The sequence below is a fragment of the Canis lupus genome, chromosome 5 (assembly GCF_003254725.2).
Source record: "Canis lupus dingo isolate Sandy chromosome 5, ASM325472v2, whole genome shotgun sequence".
Classification (NCBI taxonomy): Eukaryota; Metazoa; Chordata; class Mammalia; order Carnivora; family Canidae; genus Canis; species Canis lupus.
In genome coordinates, this window is record NC_064247.1 from 15,228,715 (window position 1) to 15,247,718 (window position 19,004).

General features: G+C 41.1%; 1 protein-coding gene across 1 annotated transcript in view; it reads right to left on the bottom strand.

Annotated features, from left to right (window-relative positions):
* The window catches only part of KMT2A (lysine methyltransferase 2A), an 88,145-nt gene that overhangs the window by 5,333 nt on the left and 63,808 nt on the right, over nt 1-19,004 (bottom strand). Inside the window, 8 exon segments of the mRNA XM_049109913.1 lie at nt 260-389; nt 813-896; nt 1,308-1,411; nt 1,573-1,751; nt 13,018-13,092; nt 15,532-15,702; nt 16,790-16,848; nt 18,084-18,164. Coding sequence (XP_048965870.1) covers nt 260-389; nt 813-896; nt 1,308-1,411; nt 1,573-1,751; nt 13,018-13,092; nt 15,532-15,702; nt 16,790-16,848; nt 18,084-18,164 — 883 coding nt within the window.

Sequence of the window (19,004 nt, forward strand, 5' to 3'; positions counted from 1 at the left end):
ATCCACTCAGACAAACCTTCAAAGAGTTTCCCTGTGTACTAGTCCTGAGGGTGGATTCTGAGCTTCTCCTGGGCCCAGCACAAAATTTAAAGATGTCAAAATGTTAAAAAAAAAAAAAAAAAAAAAGGAAAGGAAAAAAAGTATGTTTGAATTAATAAAGTATACTATTTCTTTTGGGATATAGGGATCATATTTTAGGTTGATGGCCCCTTTCTACTTCCAACACCAGAACTGGGACAGTGAAAAGTGAGACACTCACCTTGCTGTCATAATACTTCTCTCGCTTGTCAGTCTGGATGGAGCGGATGACATTGCCAGCATATTCAATCACCATCTCACCTGCATCAATGTTTCTTTTACAAAAAAGACCCCGGCCATGGATGGGAGACCTAAGACATAGAGATGGAAAAGAGATTGGCCACCGATTTCGCAAATCAGGTTAACTGTGTGTTAAATAAATAATGAATAAATAAATAAAACCTCCTGGACTGTCAGTTTCCCAGTAAGGACAGACCCTTGAAAAGAAAAAAAGAACCTGGACCCACTCGATTTGAGTACGTTACTTGTTCTAACAAAATGGCCAAAAATGAAAGATTTCTCCACTCTGTAGCCCACTAGAAGTAGCAATATTCTAACATTTACTATGTTAAAGCCCTTGTTCAATGCAAGGAGAGGCAGGATCCCAGGACATCAGGTCCCATTAATCATAGCTAGAAAAACCTCACTTACTGAATGTCACTCCAGCATTTAGCCCACTTTGATTTTGGAAAGCGATTAGTTTTCTATAATTCTTTCTACAATTTTAGCCATACCTGTAGACACCAACTGCCTCCTTAGAAGTCTTTTTTAAGTGCCGGAAACGCATGGGCATTGGCAGATCCATACTAGTTGCCCGCCTAAAGAGACAAGGCATATTATTAATGAATTCTCTTCAGGAAATAATCAATTTTGAGTTTTGGATCGAAAGTTTCTAGAGAATATAACTCTATTATTCTCTTTGTTCAGTGCCAAGCATAACAAGTGTCTAATAAAATGAGGCCTATAATATACACAGTACTTTCCAACCATGGTAACTATGGTGCAAGAGTATAATTTGGTTAAAGAAAATAAAATGTACATCTTATAGTTATCTGAATGTCTCCTCTCCTCTGCCAGCCAGCTACTGCTACTTTAACACACTACACATCAAGTCTTCTTAAATGTTATCTGGTAAATTCTGATCCAAGCAAATCTACACAGTGCCCCGAACAGCCAGAAGAGAGGGAAGCAACGAGTGTTCCTAATGACCAGCTCCACCCAAGACTTACCGAGCTGACTTCAGCTGTACCTCCTCCTCTTCCTCATCATTGGGGTTGTATTCAGGAGGCTGCCGATGTTTGGAAGCCAGGAAGTTAAACATGTCAAATGCTGACTTCCTGGAGCCAAAAGATTAAAATATACTTTAATAAAAATCCTTTTAACAGAAGCAATAAAGGATCTCTTTGACAATGGAAACCTCAAAGGTTACGTGGGGAAATGATCCTATCATTAGATAATAAAAAACCCAAAGCTGCTTAAGAAAGAGAATGGAACTTGCCTCAGGTGAACTTCAGCCCTGGCTGAGCCATGTGGGTTCAGGGGGGGTTCGTTGGCCTCCTCTGGTTTGTGGAAACGGAATTTGTAATTCCTACAGTGCTTGGCACCAGAGAGCTGCTCAATCAGGAACACAACTGCATCGTGAAGAATCCCCAGCATCCTCAAACCGTTAACACCTGTTGGATATAAGGCACCAGGGTAGCGAGGGTGCAGCTGAGGGTGCAGCCAACAGGAAGCTGCCTGGTACTAAAGAAACGTCTGAGCTGGAGAAGAGCTCTGCCAGAGGCTGCTCAAGGGTGAATTGCATTAAAGACTAGCCAAGAATCAGCATTAGCTAGTCGTGGAGATGACGCAGACACAAGTCTATCAATAAGGAAAATGTTCACAACAGATTGAAAAACACACTCCATCAAACTATTTTCTATGTCCTGTATATACCAGATAGGGCTATATATGATTTCATTTTATGGTCATAATGTTCAAAGGAGGCAAGAAATACCAGCTTTCATTACCACATCTTGGGGCACCTGGGTGGTTCAGTGGTTGAGCGTCTGCCTCCAGCTCAGGTTGTGATCCTAAGGTCCTGGGATCAAGTCCCACATCGGGCTCCCAGCAGGGAACCTGCTTCTACCTCTGCCTCTCTCTCTGTGTCTCTCATGAATAAATAAATAAAATCTTAAAGATAAATAAAAACCACACCCAAGGTCACACAGCTAATGCAACAAGGTTTGAACCTTAGGCTGTGGAACACTGACCATGATCCCATTTTTGTTTATAGATTAATGGGGTACCTGGGCTTTGTAACTTCATACATAAGTATCTCACTAAAACTTAAATGTATGTAAGCTGCTGGCATAGATAAATGTATGTAAGCTTCTGGTGAAATGCTTTCTGAAATGACTGGCTTCTTTCATTGAAGGGATGGGGGCATTCCAACAACTGCCACACCACTTTGACACTAGAAGTAGCAATGTTCCAGGTGCTGGTTGGCTCAGTTGGTACAGCATGTGATTCTTTTAAGATTTTATTTATTTATTTGAGAGAGAACAAGAGAGCGCACAGAGGGAGAAGCAGACTCCCTGCTAAGCAGGGAGCCCAATGAAGGGCTCTATCCCAGGATGCTGGGATCATGTCCGGAGCTGAAAGCATACGCTTAATCAACTGAGCCACCCATGTGCCCCTCATGGGCAAGTGCCCTGCATTTTTTATTTCTTTTAATTTTTAAAAAAGATTTTATTTAGGGATGCCTGGGTGGCAGAGTGGTTGAGCTTCTGCCTTTGGCTCAGGGTGTGATCCCAGGGTCCTGGGATCAAGTCCCATACTGGGCTCCCTGCAGGGAGCCTCCTCCTTCTGCGTCTCTCTGGGAGTCTCTCAAGAATAAGTAAATATTTTTTAAAAAATATTTTATTTATATGAGAGACAGTGTGCATATATAAGCAAGGGGGAGGGGCAAAGGAGAGGGAAAAGCAGATGCTTAACTGACTGAGCTACCCAGGTGCCCCATAGCATGTGATTCTTGATCTCAGGGTTGTAAGTCTGAACCCCATGTTGGGTGTGGAGTTACTTAAAAATCTTAAAAAAAAAAAAAAGGAAATAGCTAATCTTCTTTACATTTTATCAAGTCAACAGTATTTCACTTACAAATATTGTTATCGGTATTAACAGATAGCAAAACAGTGTCTGTTGTGACAAGATACGTAAGCCATAAGCATAACTGTGCTTGGATCACTCCAATAGACATACACTTTGCTACGAGGCATAGTTAGAGATGCAACCTCGGTGTCATCTGGGGACCATGTGTCATACCCAGGAGGATGTCTATATTTACATGTTAATAACTGTTCCTTTTGGGAGGTGGGACTCTGCCCACCTTTTAATTTAGCGTAGTTGTTTGTTTTTTTCACATTTTTTCACATTTTAAAATTCTTCTAGATCTTGGATAATTTTTTTTAGAAGAGTGGAAAGTTACTATTAGATGCCTGATTTTTATTTCTCTTAGAGAATTTTTATTTTTTAAATTTTTTTAAAGATTTATTTATTTATTCATTCAGAGAGAGCGAGAGAGAGAGGCAGAGACACAGGCAGAGGGAGAAGCAGGCTCCATGCAGGAAGCCCGATGTGGGACTCGATCCCGGGTCCCCAGGATCACACCCTGGGCTGCAGTCGGCGCTAAACCGTTGCGCCACCGGGGCTGCCCCGAGAATTTTTATTTTTAAAGATTTTATTTGTTCATTCATGAGACACAGGCAGAGGGAGAAGCAGGCTCCATGCAGGGAGCCCAACGTGGGACTGGATCCCGGGTCTCCAGGATCACGCCTTGGGCCAAAGGCAGGCACCAAACCGCTGAGCCACCTAGGGATCCCCTCTTAGAGAATTTCTAAGGGAGATCATTTGATTTCAACGGGAAGCAGAAAGTTTAGTTTTCAGATCCATAACATTCTTCGAATACAACCATTGTTCCCATTAGAATTCACCCTAAGTATATAACCCAAGTCCCCCACAGAAGAGTTTAAAAGCCAAATCAGACAATGGCAAACATTTTTTTCTTTCCTATACAACACTGATTATCCCCAAGATTTTTTTCCTAGGACTTTTAGACTGTTGTGGATTCCTAAGTGGAAAAAGACGATGAAAAAAACATTAGTCACTTCCACAAAAAGTTCATTTTTATGTTTAGGCTGAGTGTTCAACTCTATCTGTCCTGGAGGGCTTATAGTGGGATTAGGTGCTGTGTCAATAATGGGAAAATATACATGAATTATACGTGATCGCAAGGAGCTCCTGGCAGAGGGGGGCAGATAGGTACACAAACCACACACTGTGGAAAGTATCCAAATAAACATATAGAATAAAGTACTGTGGGAGCTCTCAAGAGGAAGCAATCTCTTCTGTTGTGGAGGATTCACTTACTCATTCCACAAATATTTACTGAGCACCTACTATATCCCACACCTTCTTTCCATCTCTCTGTGTCAGACAGAGCCTGGGAATACAGAGGCAAACGAGATAGGCAAGGTGCCTGTATAGATGGAGCTTTTATTTCATGCAAGAGACAGACGATAAACCCACCAAAGATATTCCCACACTAGGCCTTTTTCATCTGCTATTTCTTCTGCATTGAGGACTTTGACTCTAATTGTTGAATGTCTAGCTCCTTCTCCTAATCACTCAGGTGTCAGCTTTACTGCCACCTCTTCAACAGACTTCCTTCCTGACCACTCTATCCAGAAGAGGTTCCTTGCTGCCAATGACGCACATTTGTGTCACTCAGTTTCATTCTTAAGAATACTTATTTGTGCCACCAGACTATAAAGCTGTGAGGCAGGGACCTTACTGTGATGGGGCCAAGGGACTGGACCTTGGAGAACGGGCCTGAGGCTGCTTCTACTCGGCAGTTCTTTCCTAAGTGGCCAACGTGGTGCCAGGCACATGAACGGGTTTCAGTAGTATTTTTTTTCTTTTAAAGATTTATTCATGAGACAGAGAGAGAAAGAGAGAGAGGGGCAGAGACACAGGCAGAGGGAGAAGCAGGCTCCATGCAGGGAGCCCGATGTGGGACCTGATCCTGGGACTGTGGGAGGGATCATGCCTTGAGCCAAAGGCAGATGTTCAACCGCTGAGCCATCCAAGCGTCCCCAGTAGTATTTTCTAATAACAAACATTGAAAGGTTGAAGATTTTATTCTATAATTAGCAGGTAACACTAAAAAGTTTTTGAGGTACTTCTGGTGACCCTGAGGATTTGCTACAGGAGGAGGTGGGGGACTCAGGGACCAGTTATAAGGTTTTTTGGTATTACTGGAAGACAATGACAAAGGCTATTCCTGAGGAAGGAAAGGGAGAGAAGAAGGGACTATGACTCAGACTTTTGAGGGAGAATCAACACCAGTGACCAACTGGATGTGAATGACGAGGGAAAGGAAGGAAGTCAAGATTTATTGGACTTTTTGACCTGAGATATGGGGGATGTTAGGAGGAGTGGATGACTCATAGAAGTGTATATGGGAGCAAAGCGATGGCTGCACAAGCCCAGGGCAAGGGCAGAATGAGGGTCAGAGAATCTTAATACTCCCCCCCCTTTCTTTCTGTCAACATACAGTGTTCTATTACTTTCAGGTGTATTGTATAGTTATTCAACAATTCTATACATTACTGAATGCTCAGAGAATCCTAACTCTTTTTAAAAGTTTATTTACAGAATGCCTCAGTGGTTCAGCGGTTGAGCGTCTGCCTTCAGCTCAGGGCGTGTTCCTGCGGTCCCAGGATCGAGTTCTGCATTGGGCTCCCCGCATGGAGCCTTCTTCTCCTTCTGTCTCTGTCTCTTTCTGTGTCTCTCATGAATAAATAAATAAAATCTTTTAAAAAATTTATTTGCCATCTGCTTTTCAAAAAAGTATAAATACATTCAAATTAACCCTTTAAAAAATTTATAGGGGATCCCTGGGTTGCTCAGCGGTTTAGCTGAGCAACCATCAGCTCAGGGCATGGTCCTGGAGTCCCGGGATCGAGTCCCACATCAGGCTCCCTGCATGGAGCCTGCCTGTGTCTCTGCCTCTCTCTGTCTCTCATGAATGAATGAATAAATAAATCAATCAATCAATCAATCAATCAATCGATCAATCTTTTAAAAAGCCTTATAAAGTGACACAGTATAGAAAGTAAACGTTGCCCATTCGAATTCCCTAGGTCTTACTCCTCTGAGGCCACTATTCTATGTGTGTGTACGTATAATACAGAAATATCTAAAGAGATTATCGTGATCATACCAGATACATACTGTTACAACCTGTCCTTTTCAATTACTTTGGACCTCTTTCTAAATTTCCCTGTTGAAGAGTATTTGCCTTACTTCTAGTTTTTTGCTAACACATGTAGGAATGAACACCCTCATACATTTTTTATGACCTGATTTGAAGCTACCTATAGGATAACTTCCTAGAAGTGGAACTGCTGGAATAGAAGGGCATGTGACTTGAAAATTTTCATAGCTATTGCTTAACTGCTCCTCCAAATAGTTGTATTAGTAATTTATGTACCTGCCATTAATGTAAGAGAGCCTGTTTCCTCCATTTGTACCTAGATTATTTCCAAATTCTGAAACTTTATTACTAAAGGCTTTGTTAATAAATCTGTTAATAAAGCAGTTAATCAAAAAATAAATAAAACAGTTAATCATGTTTTAATATGCATTTTAAAAATTATGAGTGGGGTGCCTGGGTGGTTCAGATGGTTCAGTATCCGACTCTTGATTTCAGCTCAAGTCATCATCTCAGGGTTGTGAGATCAAGCCCCACATTGGGCTCCATGCTCGGTGTGGAGCCTGCTTAAGATTCTCTCTCTCCCTCCATAACTTCCCTTCCTCTCTAATAAATAAAATTATGAGTAAGATTGAATATCTTCATGTTATTGGCCATTTGTATTTTGTGGGGGATAAAATGCCTATTGTGTCCTTTGCTCTCTTTTTTGTTAATTAAAAACAAATTGGGGTGCCTGGCTGGCTCAGTCAGAAGAGCATGTGACTCCTGATCTCAGGGTTGTGAGTTTGAGCCCCATGTTGGATGTAGAGCTTACTCAAGGAAAAAAAGAATGAAAGACAGAGAAAGAAAGAAAGGCAGACTAAAAACAAACATCTGAGAAAATTTAAAATACACTTAAAATGTTTTCTAATACATCAAATATTTTCTCTCTCCTACTTTTTTTTTTTTAGACATTTTATTTATTTATTCATGAGAGACAGAAAGAGAGAGAGAGAGAGAGAGGCAGAGATACAGGCAGAGGGAGAAGCAGGCTCCATGCAGGGAGCCTGACGTGAGACTTGATCCTGGGTCTCCAGGATCACACCCTGGGCTGAAGGCGGCGCTAAATGGCTGAGCCACCCAGGCTGCCTCTCTCTTATTTCTTAGAACGAGAACAAAACCATATAAACTGGGACGCCTGGGTGGCTCAGTGGTTGAGCGTCTGCCTCAGCTCGGGATGTGATCCCAGGATCCAGAATCAAGTCCTGCATCAAGCTCCCTTCGGGGAGCCTGCTTCTCCCTCTGCTGGTGTCTCTGCCTCTTTCTGTGTGTCTCTCATGAATGAATGAATGAATGAATGAATAAATAAATAAATCTAAACCAAAACAAATCAAAACAAAAACCATATAAACTTAAATTCCTCTAATTACTCATTGTTTCCCTTCCCAGGACCCATCAAAGATTAGAGAGATAAACAGATATGGAAAAAACAGTCAGTGGGAGGTTTCTACCTTAAAGTAATTACATCTTTAACGTTTGCTCGAAATAACTGTATTAATGACATGTTTTTTCACTGCCTAAATTTAATTTGAAATCTAGTGACAATGAGAAACTGTATTAGTTTTTTTTTTTTTTTTTCTTTTCTATTTCTACTTTGAAAAGAATAAATAAGTAACAGGGGTGCCTGGGTGGCTCAGTTGGTTGAGTGTCCAACTCTTTGTTTTTTGCTCAGGTCATGATCTCAGAGTGGTGAGATGGGAGCCCTGCCTCACTCTACACTCAGCAGAAAATGTGCTTGAGATTCTTTCTCTCTCTGCCCCTTCCATGGTGCACATGCTCTCTCTCTAAAATAAATAACTAAAACCTTAAAAAAAAAAAAGTAGGATTTAAAAAAATAAAAACAAAAGGAAGATATAACAAAAGCATAATGAGATAGCATTTCATACTCACTAGGATATCTATAACAAAAATACAGCCAAAACAAGTGTTGACAAGGATGTAGGTACTGCATCAAACACTGTTGATATCAAATAGTGCAGCTATTCTGGAAAAACAATTTGGCAGCTCCTCAAAATTTAAACATAGAGTTACCATATGGCACAGCAATTCCACTCCTAGGTATAGACCCAAGAGAAATAAAAACACAAAAACTTGTACAGGAATATTGATAGCAACATTGTTCATCATGGTTAGGAGGTGGAAAAACCTCAAATGTCATCAGCTGATGAATGGATAAACAAAATGTAGCATCCATACAATGGAATATTCTTTGGCCATATAAAGGAATGAAGTACTAAAAAAGCCATATGTGAAAAACCCACAGAGAATATCATAGTCAATAGTGAAAGATTGAAAGCTTTCACTCTAAGTTCATGAATGAAGCAAGGATGACCACTTTCACCACTTCTATTCAACACAGCACTAGAAGTTCCAGCCAAGACAATTAAGTAAGAAAAAGAAATAAAAGCCACCCAAACTCGAAAGGAAGAAGTAATGTTATGTTTGTAGATGATACTATCTTATGTAGAAAACTCTAGAATAAATAAATAGCATAGAATTTCTATATACAAACTGAAAAATCTAAAAAGGAAATTACAAAAGCAACTCTACTTAAAATAGTACCAAAAAGAAAAAAAAATTAACTTAATCAATTAGGTGAAAGACTTATACAATGAAAACTACAAAACACTGCTGAAAGAAATTAAAAACATAAATAAATGGAAACGTATCTTGTGTTCATGGATTAGAAGATTCAATATTCTTAAAATGTCAATAGTACTAAAGTATCCATAGATTCAGTGCAATTTCTATCACTATCTCAAATGACATTTTTTGCAGAAATAGAAAAGCTCATCTTAAATTCACATGGGGCTCCTGGGTGGCTCAGTCGGTTAAGCATCCAACTCTTGGTTTCAGCTCAGGTCATGATCTCATGGGTCCTGAGACTGAGCCCCATATCAGGCTCTGCGTTCAGCATGGAGTCTGCTTGAAGATTTTCTCCCTTTGCCCTTCTCCCACTCACGTGCTCTCTCTCTCAAATAAATAAATAAATCTTTAAAAAAAAATTCACAGAGAATCTGATGGGATCTTGAATAGTCAAAACAATCCTGAGAAAGAACTGGGCAGCCTTGGTGGGTCAGCGGTTTAGCGCTGCCTTCGGCCCAGGGTGTGATCCTGGAGACCTGGGATTGAGTCCTGTATCGGGCTCCCTGCATGGAGCCTGCTTCTCCCTCTGCCTGTGTCTCTGCCTCTCTCTGTTTCTCATGAATAAATAAATAAAATCTTAAAAAAAAAAAAAAAAATCCTGGGAAAGAACAAAAATGGAGGACTCAAACTGCCTGATTCCAAAGCTTACCACAGATCTACAGTATTCATCAAAACAGTGTGGTACTGGCATGAAGACAGTGGAATAGAAATGAACCCTTCCATATTTGATCCCATGATTTTTTTAAAGTGTATTTTTAAATAATCTCCATACCCAATATGGGGCTCGAACTTATAATCCCAAGATCAAGAGTCACATGCTCTGCAGACTGAGCCAGCCTGGTGCCCCTGGTCACATGATTTTTGACAATGGTGCCAATACCATTTAATGGGGAAAAGATTTTTTTCAACAGTGTTAGGAAAACCAGATATATCCACATGCAGAAGAATGAAGTTGACTTTTACCTCATACCATATAGGAAAATTAACTCAAAATGGATCAAGAAGCTAAGTGTAAAAGACCTAAAGCCATAGAACTCTTAGAAGAAAACATGTAACAAAACCCTCATGATGCTAGACTTGGCAATGATTTCTTGAATATGACACCAAAGGCACAAGTAACAACAGAAAAAATAGACTAGACTTCATGGCAATTAAAAAATTTTGTGCGTCAAAAGACACTATCACTCCCCACTCCCCCCCGGCCAAAGCTAGTATTTGATTTCTCTGAATTCTGTCTCAGATCCTTTCAATTAGGATAAATGTCTTAATTTATGTTATGTTATGTCTATTAGGATATATAAATAACATTTGTATAAATATACATACAAATAACTTTATTTATCTACACACTTATAAAATAAATAGCCAATAATGTTAGGTTTATTTATTTATTTATTTAGATTTTATTTATTTATTTATGAGAAACACAGAGAGGAGAGAGAGAGAGGTGGAGACATAGGCAGAGGGAGAAGCAGGCTCCAAGCAGGGAGCCCGAGGCGGGACTCGATCCCGGGTCCCCAGGATCATGCCCTGGGCTGAAGGTGGCGCTAAACTGCTGAGCCACTGGGGCTGCCCTATTAGGTTCACTTAAAACAATTTTTTTAAATGAGTATAAGTGACACAACAGGTTCATTGATTAATCCTCACCACAAATTTTGAGGGTCACATTAATATTCCTTTTTAGATAAGGAGATCAAGACTCAGAGAAATAAATTAGCTTGCACTCAATTTAATACTGGTAGCAAAAGAGCAGAAATGTAGCTTGTACTCAGTTTTTTTGCCTCCAGAGCTCATGGTTTCTTACCACCATTCCATGTGGCAGTAAAGGACATGGATAAATCAAAGGAATTTCTGTCCTGCTGGCAAAAACAAAGAGCTGGCTACTCAGTTTGAGGCTGAGAACAGAGTTGAGAACACTGGCTGATTCCAGGAGCAGGATTTTACACATATTTGCAGTAATCAGTGATTACTGGGAGAGGCCACGTAGAAGTTATACTTTCTTGCCCCCCAGATATCACCCTCACCAATCTAAAAAAAAAAAAAGAAAAAAAGGCAGCCCACAGAATGGGGAAAAATACTTTCAAGTCATCTCTCTGATTAATATCCAGAACATATATATATAACTCAACCATAACAACAACAACAAAGCCAAGGCAAAAGCCTTGCATAGAGATTTTTCCAAAAATGATCTATGAATGACCAGTAAACACATAGAAAGATGTTCAACATCATTAATTGTTAGGGAAACATAAATTAAAACTATAATAAGATACCATCGCACATCCATTTGGATGGCTTCTATCAAAAAAAAAAGCAGAGACATGGAGAAACTAGAATGGTGCAGCCAGTGCGGAAAATAGTGTGGCTGTTCCTAATTACAAATGGAATTACTATTTTTTTTTTTTTTTAGATTTTATTTACTTATTCATTACAGACAGAGAGAGAGAGAGAGGCAGAGACACAGGCAGAGGGAGAAGCAGGCTCTATGCAGGGAGCCCGATGTGGGACTTGATCCTGGTACTCCAGGATCACGCCCTGAGCCGGAAGGCAGACACTCAACTGCTGAGCCACTCAAGCGTCCCTGGAATTACTATTTTTTTATTTTTTTATTATTATTTTTAAAGATTTTATTTATTTATTCATGAGAGAGAGAGAGGCAGAGACACAGGCAGAGGGAGAAGCAGGCTCCATTCAGGGAGCCCGATGTGGGACTTGATCCCAGGACCCTAGGATAATGCCCTGGGCCGAAGGCAGGCGCTAAACCACTGAGCTACCCAGGGATCCCCTGGAATTACTATTTTTTTTTAAAAAAAGGAATTACTGCATGATCTAGCAATTCCACTTCTGAGTATATACCCCCCAAAACAGAAAGCAGGGTCTTGAAGATGTATCTACACTCACATCGACACACTACAATTATTCATAATAGCTAAAATGTGGAAGCAACCCAAGTATCCACTGATGGATCAATCAACCAGCAAACTGGCATATAAATACAATGGAATATTATTCAGCCTTAAAAAGGAAGGCAATTTTGCAATATGCTATAACACGGATGAACCTTGAAGATATTATGCTAAGTGAGATAAGCCAGTTTGCTTATTGAATTCCACTTACTGTGTAATTCCACTCACATGAGACACTGAAAGTAATCAAAATCATAAAGACAGAAAGAATAATGGTGGTTGCCAGGGGCTGGAGAGAATGGGGAATAAGGGGAATTTCAGTTTTACAAGAAAAAAAAAGAGTTATGGGATGGATGGATGGTTGCTCAACAGTGTGAATTCATTTAACAACACTGAACTGTACACTTTAAAATGGTTAGGATGGTAAATTTTATAAGTATTTTACCTCAATAAAAAAACTCATCTGTTCAGAAAAAAAAGAAAAGAATAAAGTCCCAATGCAATATTGCAGCAAATAGAAAGCTTGAAAGCATTATGCTAAAGCTGTGAAAAATTATTTTTATTTTATTTTTTTTAAACATTTCCAACATTTGTTATTTGTTTTTAAGATTTATTTATTTATTCATGATAGACATAGAGAGAGAGAGAGAGAGCGAGAGAAAGGCAGAGACACAGGCAGAGGGAGAAGCAGGCTCCATGCCAGGAGCCTGATGCAGGACTCGATCCCGGGACTCCAGGATCGCGCCCTGGGCCAAAGGCAGGTGCCAAACCGCTGAGCCACCCAGGGATCCCCAAATTATTTTTAAAAAAAGGTTGAGGGGATCCCTGGGTGGCTCAGTGGTTTAGTGCCTGCCTTCGGCCTAGGGCATGATCCTGGAGTCCCGGGATCGAGTCCCACATCGGGCTCCCGGCATGGAGCCTGCTTCTCCCTCTGCCTGTGTCTCTGCCTCTCTCATGAATATATAAATAAAATCTTTTAAAAAATAAAAAATAAAAAAAGGTTGATACTTTTGTAGAATTAACTCTATAGCTTTAGACCAACAAGTTACCAGAATACTCTTGAGACAGGACTAACATGACCACTGTGGCTATTACCTGCAAATGAGAGCTGCTTTAGGCGGGCATTTGATCGAGCTTCCTGGACTTTATCCGTCAGTGACTTCCAGGCATCTGTGAGGAAACAAAATATTCAATCAAATACCTCTAACACCAGTGGCAATCAAAAGCATTGAGCTTAGAATCCCTACAAGGTGAAAACACCCTACTAAAATGGCTTTTTCGTTTTTTTCTTTTTTCAAGGAGTTCCGTGCTTAAGAAAGTGGCTGAGAAGGTATGTGACCCAACAGTGCCTCCTTCTATTAGATTGGAGGCTCATACCTTCTGAAAATGTCCCCTGAATCCCCAAAGCATTCACATCCCTTGATGGTAGTCTGGGTCTCAAACCTGAATTTTGGGTATCACTGATATTCCCTATGTCCCTAACAAAATAATACTAGCATCAATGATTTAACCTGGACTGTGGGGAGATATTAACCTCTGATCCTTAAACCTAAGGGGGTGTGACTAGAAAATCTTTATAACCCCTCCAGCTCCAACTTAAGGTTCTATGATCTCTTACTGTGTGTTGGACTCACTACCACGTGGCACTTCACACTCAGTGTGTTATATGTGCAACTCATACACTCAATCACTCAATGTAGTCTTTTTGTTCTCCTTCCATGTCTTTCTTTTTTTTTTTAGTGACCCAGGCCTGAATCTTCAGAGTCACCTTGGGACTCTTCTCTCTCTATTCTTCATATCCAAGCAGTCATGAAGAGTGTCTGTTCTTTCCTCTCTTTTCCTGCTGGGAACAGGCTTTATTACCTGACACCTCTCTGCAGCTATGCTCTCATTAGTGACCTTTTGCCACCTCATGTCTACTGTTCAGTCCACCTTAAAGAGAGCTACCATGTTAAGCTTCTTGAAAATCTGCTTTTATTCCACTTCCTCAGATTCTCAAAGGCTTCACGGTTTGGTACCAAAGGCCCTCAGAAACCAGTGCTCAATCCACCTCCGCAAGTTTCTCTCTCACTATCTGACTGGGATTTCGATGTCCTCTCCCACCTGAGGACACTCTTGAACCCACCACGTGCAATCCTGTCTAACTCTGCTTATGTCCCTTTTTAAAAAACCTCTCTCGGGGATCCCTGGGTGGCTCAGCAGTTTGGCGCCTGCCTTTGGTCTAGGGCGCGATCCTGGAGTCCCGGGATCGAGTCCTGCGTCGCCGGGAGCCCGCTTCTCCCTCCTCCTGTGTCTCTGCCTCTCTCTCTCTCTCACTATGTCTATCATAAAATAAATAAATCAATCTTAAAAAAAAAAGAAAAGGGATCCCTGGGTGGCGCAGCGGTTTAGCGCCTGTCTTTGGCCCAGGGCGCGATCCTGGAGACCCGGAATCGAATCCCACATCGGGCTCCCGGTGCATGGAGCCTGCTTCTCCCTCTGCCTGTGTCTCTGCCTCTCTCTCTCTCTCTGTGTGACTATCATACATAAATAAAAATTAAAAAAAGAAAAAAAGAAAAGCCTTTCTCATTCCTCTTTTCCTAATCTAAATTCTATTACCTCCTTTAACAGGATCTTCTATTCTATCATTCTTCCTGGGTTGGATAACCCTAACTGACCCCCAAGGGTCTTTCCTTCAAATTCCTCTAATACTCACAGCCTAGGAAACATTCACTAGTCCTACAACAGCTAGCTAACACCTATGTGCTTGGGATTCAAAGTGGAACAAGAGAATAAAATGCCCGCCTTCCTAGGAAGTTCCCTGTTGGGTAAGATGTAAAAGTAAACAGACATTTATAAAAACAAATTTTAAGCTACAAGAAAAGCATTTAAGATCTGAAAAGGAGGGATCCCTGGGTGGCGCAGCGGTTTGGCGCCTGCCTTTGGCCCAGGGCGCGATCCTGGTAGACCCGGGATCGAATCCCACATCGGGCTCCCAGTGCATGGATCCTGCTTCTCCCTCTGCCTGTGTCTCTGCGCCTCTCTCTCTCTCTGTGACTATCATAAATAAAAAAAAAAAAAAAAAAAAAAAAAAGATCTGAAAAGGAGCAGAAGGGAGGGAATGGGAGTGCTTATCTTCCTCAGAAGGTCAGGGAAGACTTTCCAAGCCAAACCTTGAATAAAGGTAGAGTTCACCAGATAAATGAAGGTAAAGAGAAGATTCTGGGCAGAGGGAAGAAACGGGTGAAGGCAAAAGGGTGAGAGAGAATGGCATTTGAGGCACACAATGTAGAGGTAGAAAGCAAGGCTGGAGAGAGAAGAGGTCTAAGTGCTCTCAAAGTTAAGCACTATTTCTCTAATAACACTAACTTCTTAAGGACAAGTTAGGCGTATGATGCCATCAAGTATCTTCCATAACATCTAGCACACAACCGCCCACATCAATGGTACTAATATATGTAAGTGTGGATCTGGCTGAGATAGAGCCTGTACTGATGAGACAACCTCCTATTTTTTTAAGTAAACTCTGTATCAAATGTGGGGTCAAGCTCATGACCCTGAGATCTAGTCAGAAGAAGCTCTACTGACTGAGCCAGCCGCACACCCACCAACCTCCTCAAATCCACTCACCTTCGATACTTTCTGCACAGATCTGAAAGCCATCATCACTTGAAATTTCAAAAACAAGTCCTTTCTTGGGCTTTTTCTCAGCAATGCTTTCCTTCCTCTTCTGTTCTTGCTGGAGCCAAAGCATCAACGGAGAACTGAAGTTATTTTCTTCCTCTTCCACTGTTTTAGGTTCTACGAGGGAGAAAACAGGGCCATACTGGTTGCATTAGTAAACACTGATACATGATCTCCAAGCCTACCAACAGTCCACAGTTGGCAGGATCAATCACTCTCATTTATAGATAATGAAACTGAGGCTCAAAGATGTTGGAGCAACTTGCCCTGGGTCATAGCCAGAACGTGACTAAAACTGGAATTTTTTTTTTTTAAACTGAAGTCATGCTAAGTGGTAGTCTCTGGTAGGACAATTTGATAGCTTTTCAATAAGCAATTACCCTCAATAAGGTCAAAGCTAAAAAATAATAATGATTAAGATGAAGCACAATGCATGAGGCACTCTTCTTGGAACTTCCTGTAGAGTAATCCAGATAAACCTCACAATGACCCACTGAAGTGTTATTATTCTGTACACTTTAAAAATGAGAAACCTGAGGCGGAGAGATGATAAGTAACCAGCCGAAGTTCATGTAATGAGGAAGTGGTAAGCTGAGATTTCAACTCATCTGGCTGCAGAGTCGGCCACCAGCCTGCCCTGCCATCTTACATAAAGAAGTGCCTCCGTCCTCTTGAGGAATCAGCCAATCAGCAGAATGTGATTATATCCCAAACGTTACACCTGAGCATTTTTTCTCTACCTGCCTTTCTTTTGCGAAGTTCCCCTGAAGGAAGTGGGCAAAGCCTTATATCCAGATCTCTCCAATTTTGACGTGGCTCGTTCTTTACTGATCAAACTCAGTAGCACAGATGGGAAGTGCTATGGAGGTGTATCTGAGGTTGTGACCAGATACATGGTTCTCTTCATCAACAACTAAGGCATGAGGTCAGGTCATCACTATCTATTAAGATCACAGTGCTGTTAAAGCAAGTAGAGCATAAGTATAATCGACAAATGATTACAGACTATGGAGTGGAGGGGGAAGGGAAGGGACCAGACCAGGGGAGAGATGCCCTGAGGGTTAGTCTACACCTCTGACCAATCACTTAACCTCTATGGAGCTTAGATTTTTTTTAATTTAGAAAATTAGTAGATAATGTAGGAGATTTTTATGGTATTTTTGGCTTTGAAATTTTAATTCTAACCTGTTACCCAACCACATACCTGTACTTTCTTGCTCATTTGCTGGATTTTGTGTGGTCTGAACCTCAGGAAGAATTTGCCTAAATGAGAATAAAATCCAATGTGAGACATAACATCAGCTGCTCTTCAATTCAAAGACACAAACTGTTCACAGTCTGCCATGCCACTGTACTGGTTACATAAAACAACTACTAGATATGGACCGCAGGATGTCTTGTGTATAACCTATTGGATAAATGCCACCCCACTACTGTATGGTACATAATGTAAAACTCTCTTTTATAAGATACTTTCCTAAATACTAACATTAAGTTTGGGCTTTCAGAGTTTGTAGATCACATCCTTGAAATTTTCTCATACCCTCAGTATTATTAGAAAATGAAAGGACAGGGGATCCCTGGGTGGCGCAGCGGTTTGGCGCCTGCCTTTGGCCCAGGGCGCGATCCTGGAGACCCGGGATCGAATCCCACATCGGGCTCCCGGTGCATGGAGCCTGCTTCTCCCTCTGCCTGTGTCTCTGCCTCTCTCTCTCTCTCTCTCTCTGTGACTATCATAAATAAATAAAAATTTAAAAAAAAAAATAAATAAATAGAAACTTGTTAAAAAAAAAAAAAAGAAAATGAAAGGACACTTGTTAGTAGCAGTTCTGGAGTTCCTCTCTCTCTAATAAATAAAATCTTTAAGGGGGGGTGGGGCAGCGGCGCCTGGGTGGCTCAGTTGGTTAAGTACCTGCCTTCCCTCGGGTCATAATCCCAGGTTCCTAGGATTGAGCTGCATGTTGGTCTCTCTGCTCAATAGGGAGTTTGCTCCTCCCTCACAAATAAATAAATAAAATCTTAAAAAAAAGAAGCAGTTCTGGAGTTACTTAAGTAAATTAACAAGATTTTACCAAAAAGAAAGGCAAACTGCATGAGCTGGTAAACCACTACCAATTTTCATTTTTGAAAATTAAATAAATATTGGAAACAACCCAAATGCATATGAATAAAGGGCTGTTTGTATTACTTCCATTAAAAAAAAAACAAAACAAACTTTGGTAACAAAAATAAGACAAATCATGGGACGCCTGGGTGGCTCAGGGGTTAAGCGTCTGCCTTTGGCTCAGGTCCTGATCCCGGGGTCTTGGGATCGAATCCCACATTGTGCTCCCTAGAGGGAGCCTGCTTCTCCCTCTACCTGTGTCTCTGCCTCTCTCTGTGTCTCTCATGAATAAATAAATAAAACCTTAAAAAAATACAAATCAGGAAGAAATATTTTTTACATGAGGTGGACAGAACTGAGGGCTTAATTTTAGAGAAATGATCTTTGTATTTACCCTGTGGGCTGCCCACACTCCTTTTGTGATGACTGTTCCACCTTAGCTGTGTCCTGCGGCTCAGCCTCTGCTCCTGGAGTCCTGGAACAGAATCATTGTATCTTTTCAAGAAAAGCCACCAGCAAATATGTACTGAATGCGGAGGTCTGTCTAAAGAAATGACTCTTATCAGGATCTGATAAAATTTATGAGCTGGGAAAACTAATCTGTGCTGATACAGGTTAGCAATGGTTACCTTGAGGGCATTCATTCTGAGTAAGAGAAGGCACAAGGAGCCTTCTGGAACACTGATCTGAATGGTGGCTTCCTGGGTGCACACATATATCAATGTGCTCTATGCATGTTACATCTCTATGCTAACATTTTCAAAGAGGATTTCATGAGGATCTACAACAGGTGGTTTTGCCCTCCACACAGGAATAATCATCATCCTTCAGTATCTTAAGCCTTAGCAAAAAAAAAAAAAAAAAAAAAAAAAACAATAATAACTCCCCCCGCCCCCACAAAGCAACAAACCCAAGAGCAAATGGGTGCCTCAGTTGGTTGAGCATCCGACTCTTGATTTCCACTCAGGCCATGATCTCAGGGTTGTTGAGATCCAGCCTCGTGTCAGGCCCCACACTGGGCATGGAGCTTGCTTGGGATTCTCTCTCCCTCTGCCCCTCCCCACCCTCCTTAAAAAAAAAAAAAAAATCAGAGCAAAGAGTAATTAGAGATGTGGTTCTATCCAAGAGACAAACTGCCCACGGATGATACTAAATTTTGCTCTATAAATCACCACTGTGAGGGAAAAAAAAAATCGGTCAAAACCCAGAGCAGCCCTGAGTAATGCAACGTGGACAGAAGAGCATCCCTCCCAGGAGACTGCCACTTCAACAGCCTCTCGTTCAGAGCACAAAATCCCACCTACTCAGTGTAGCT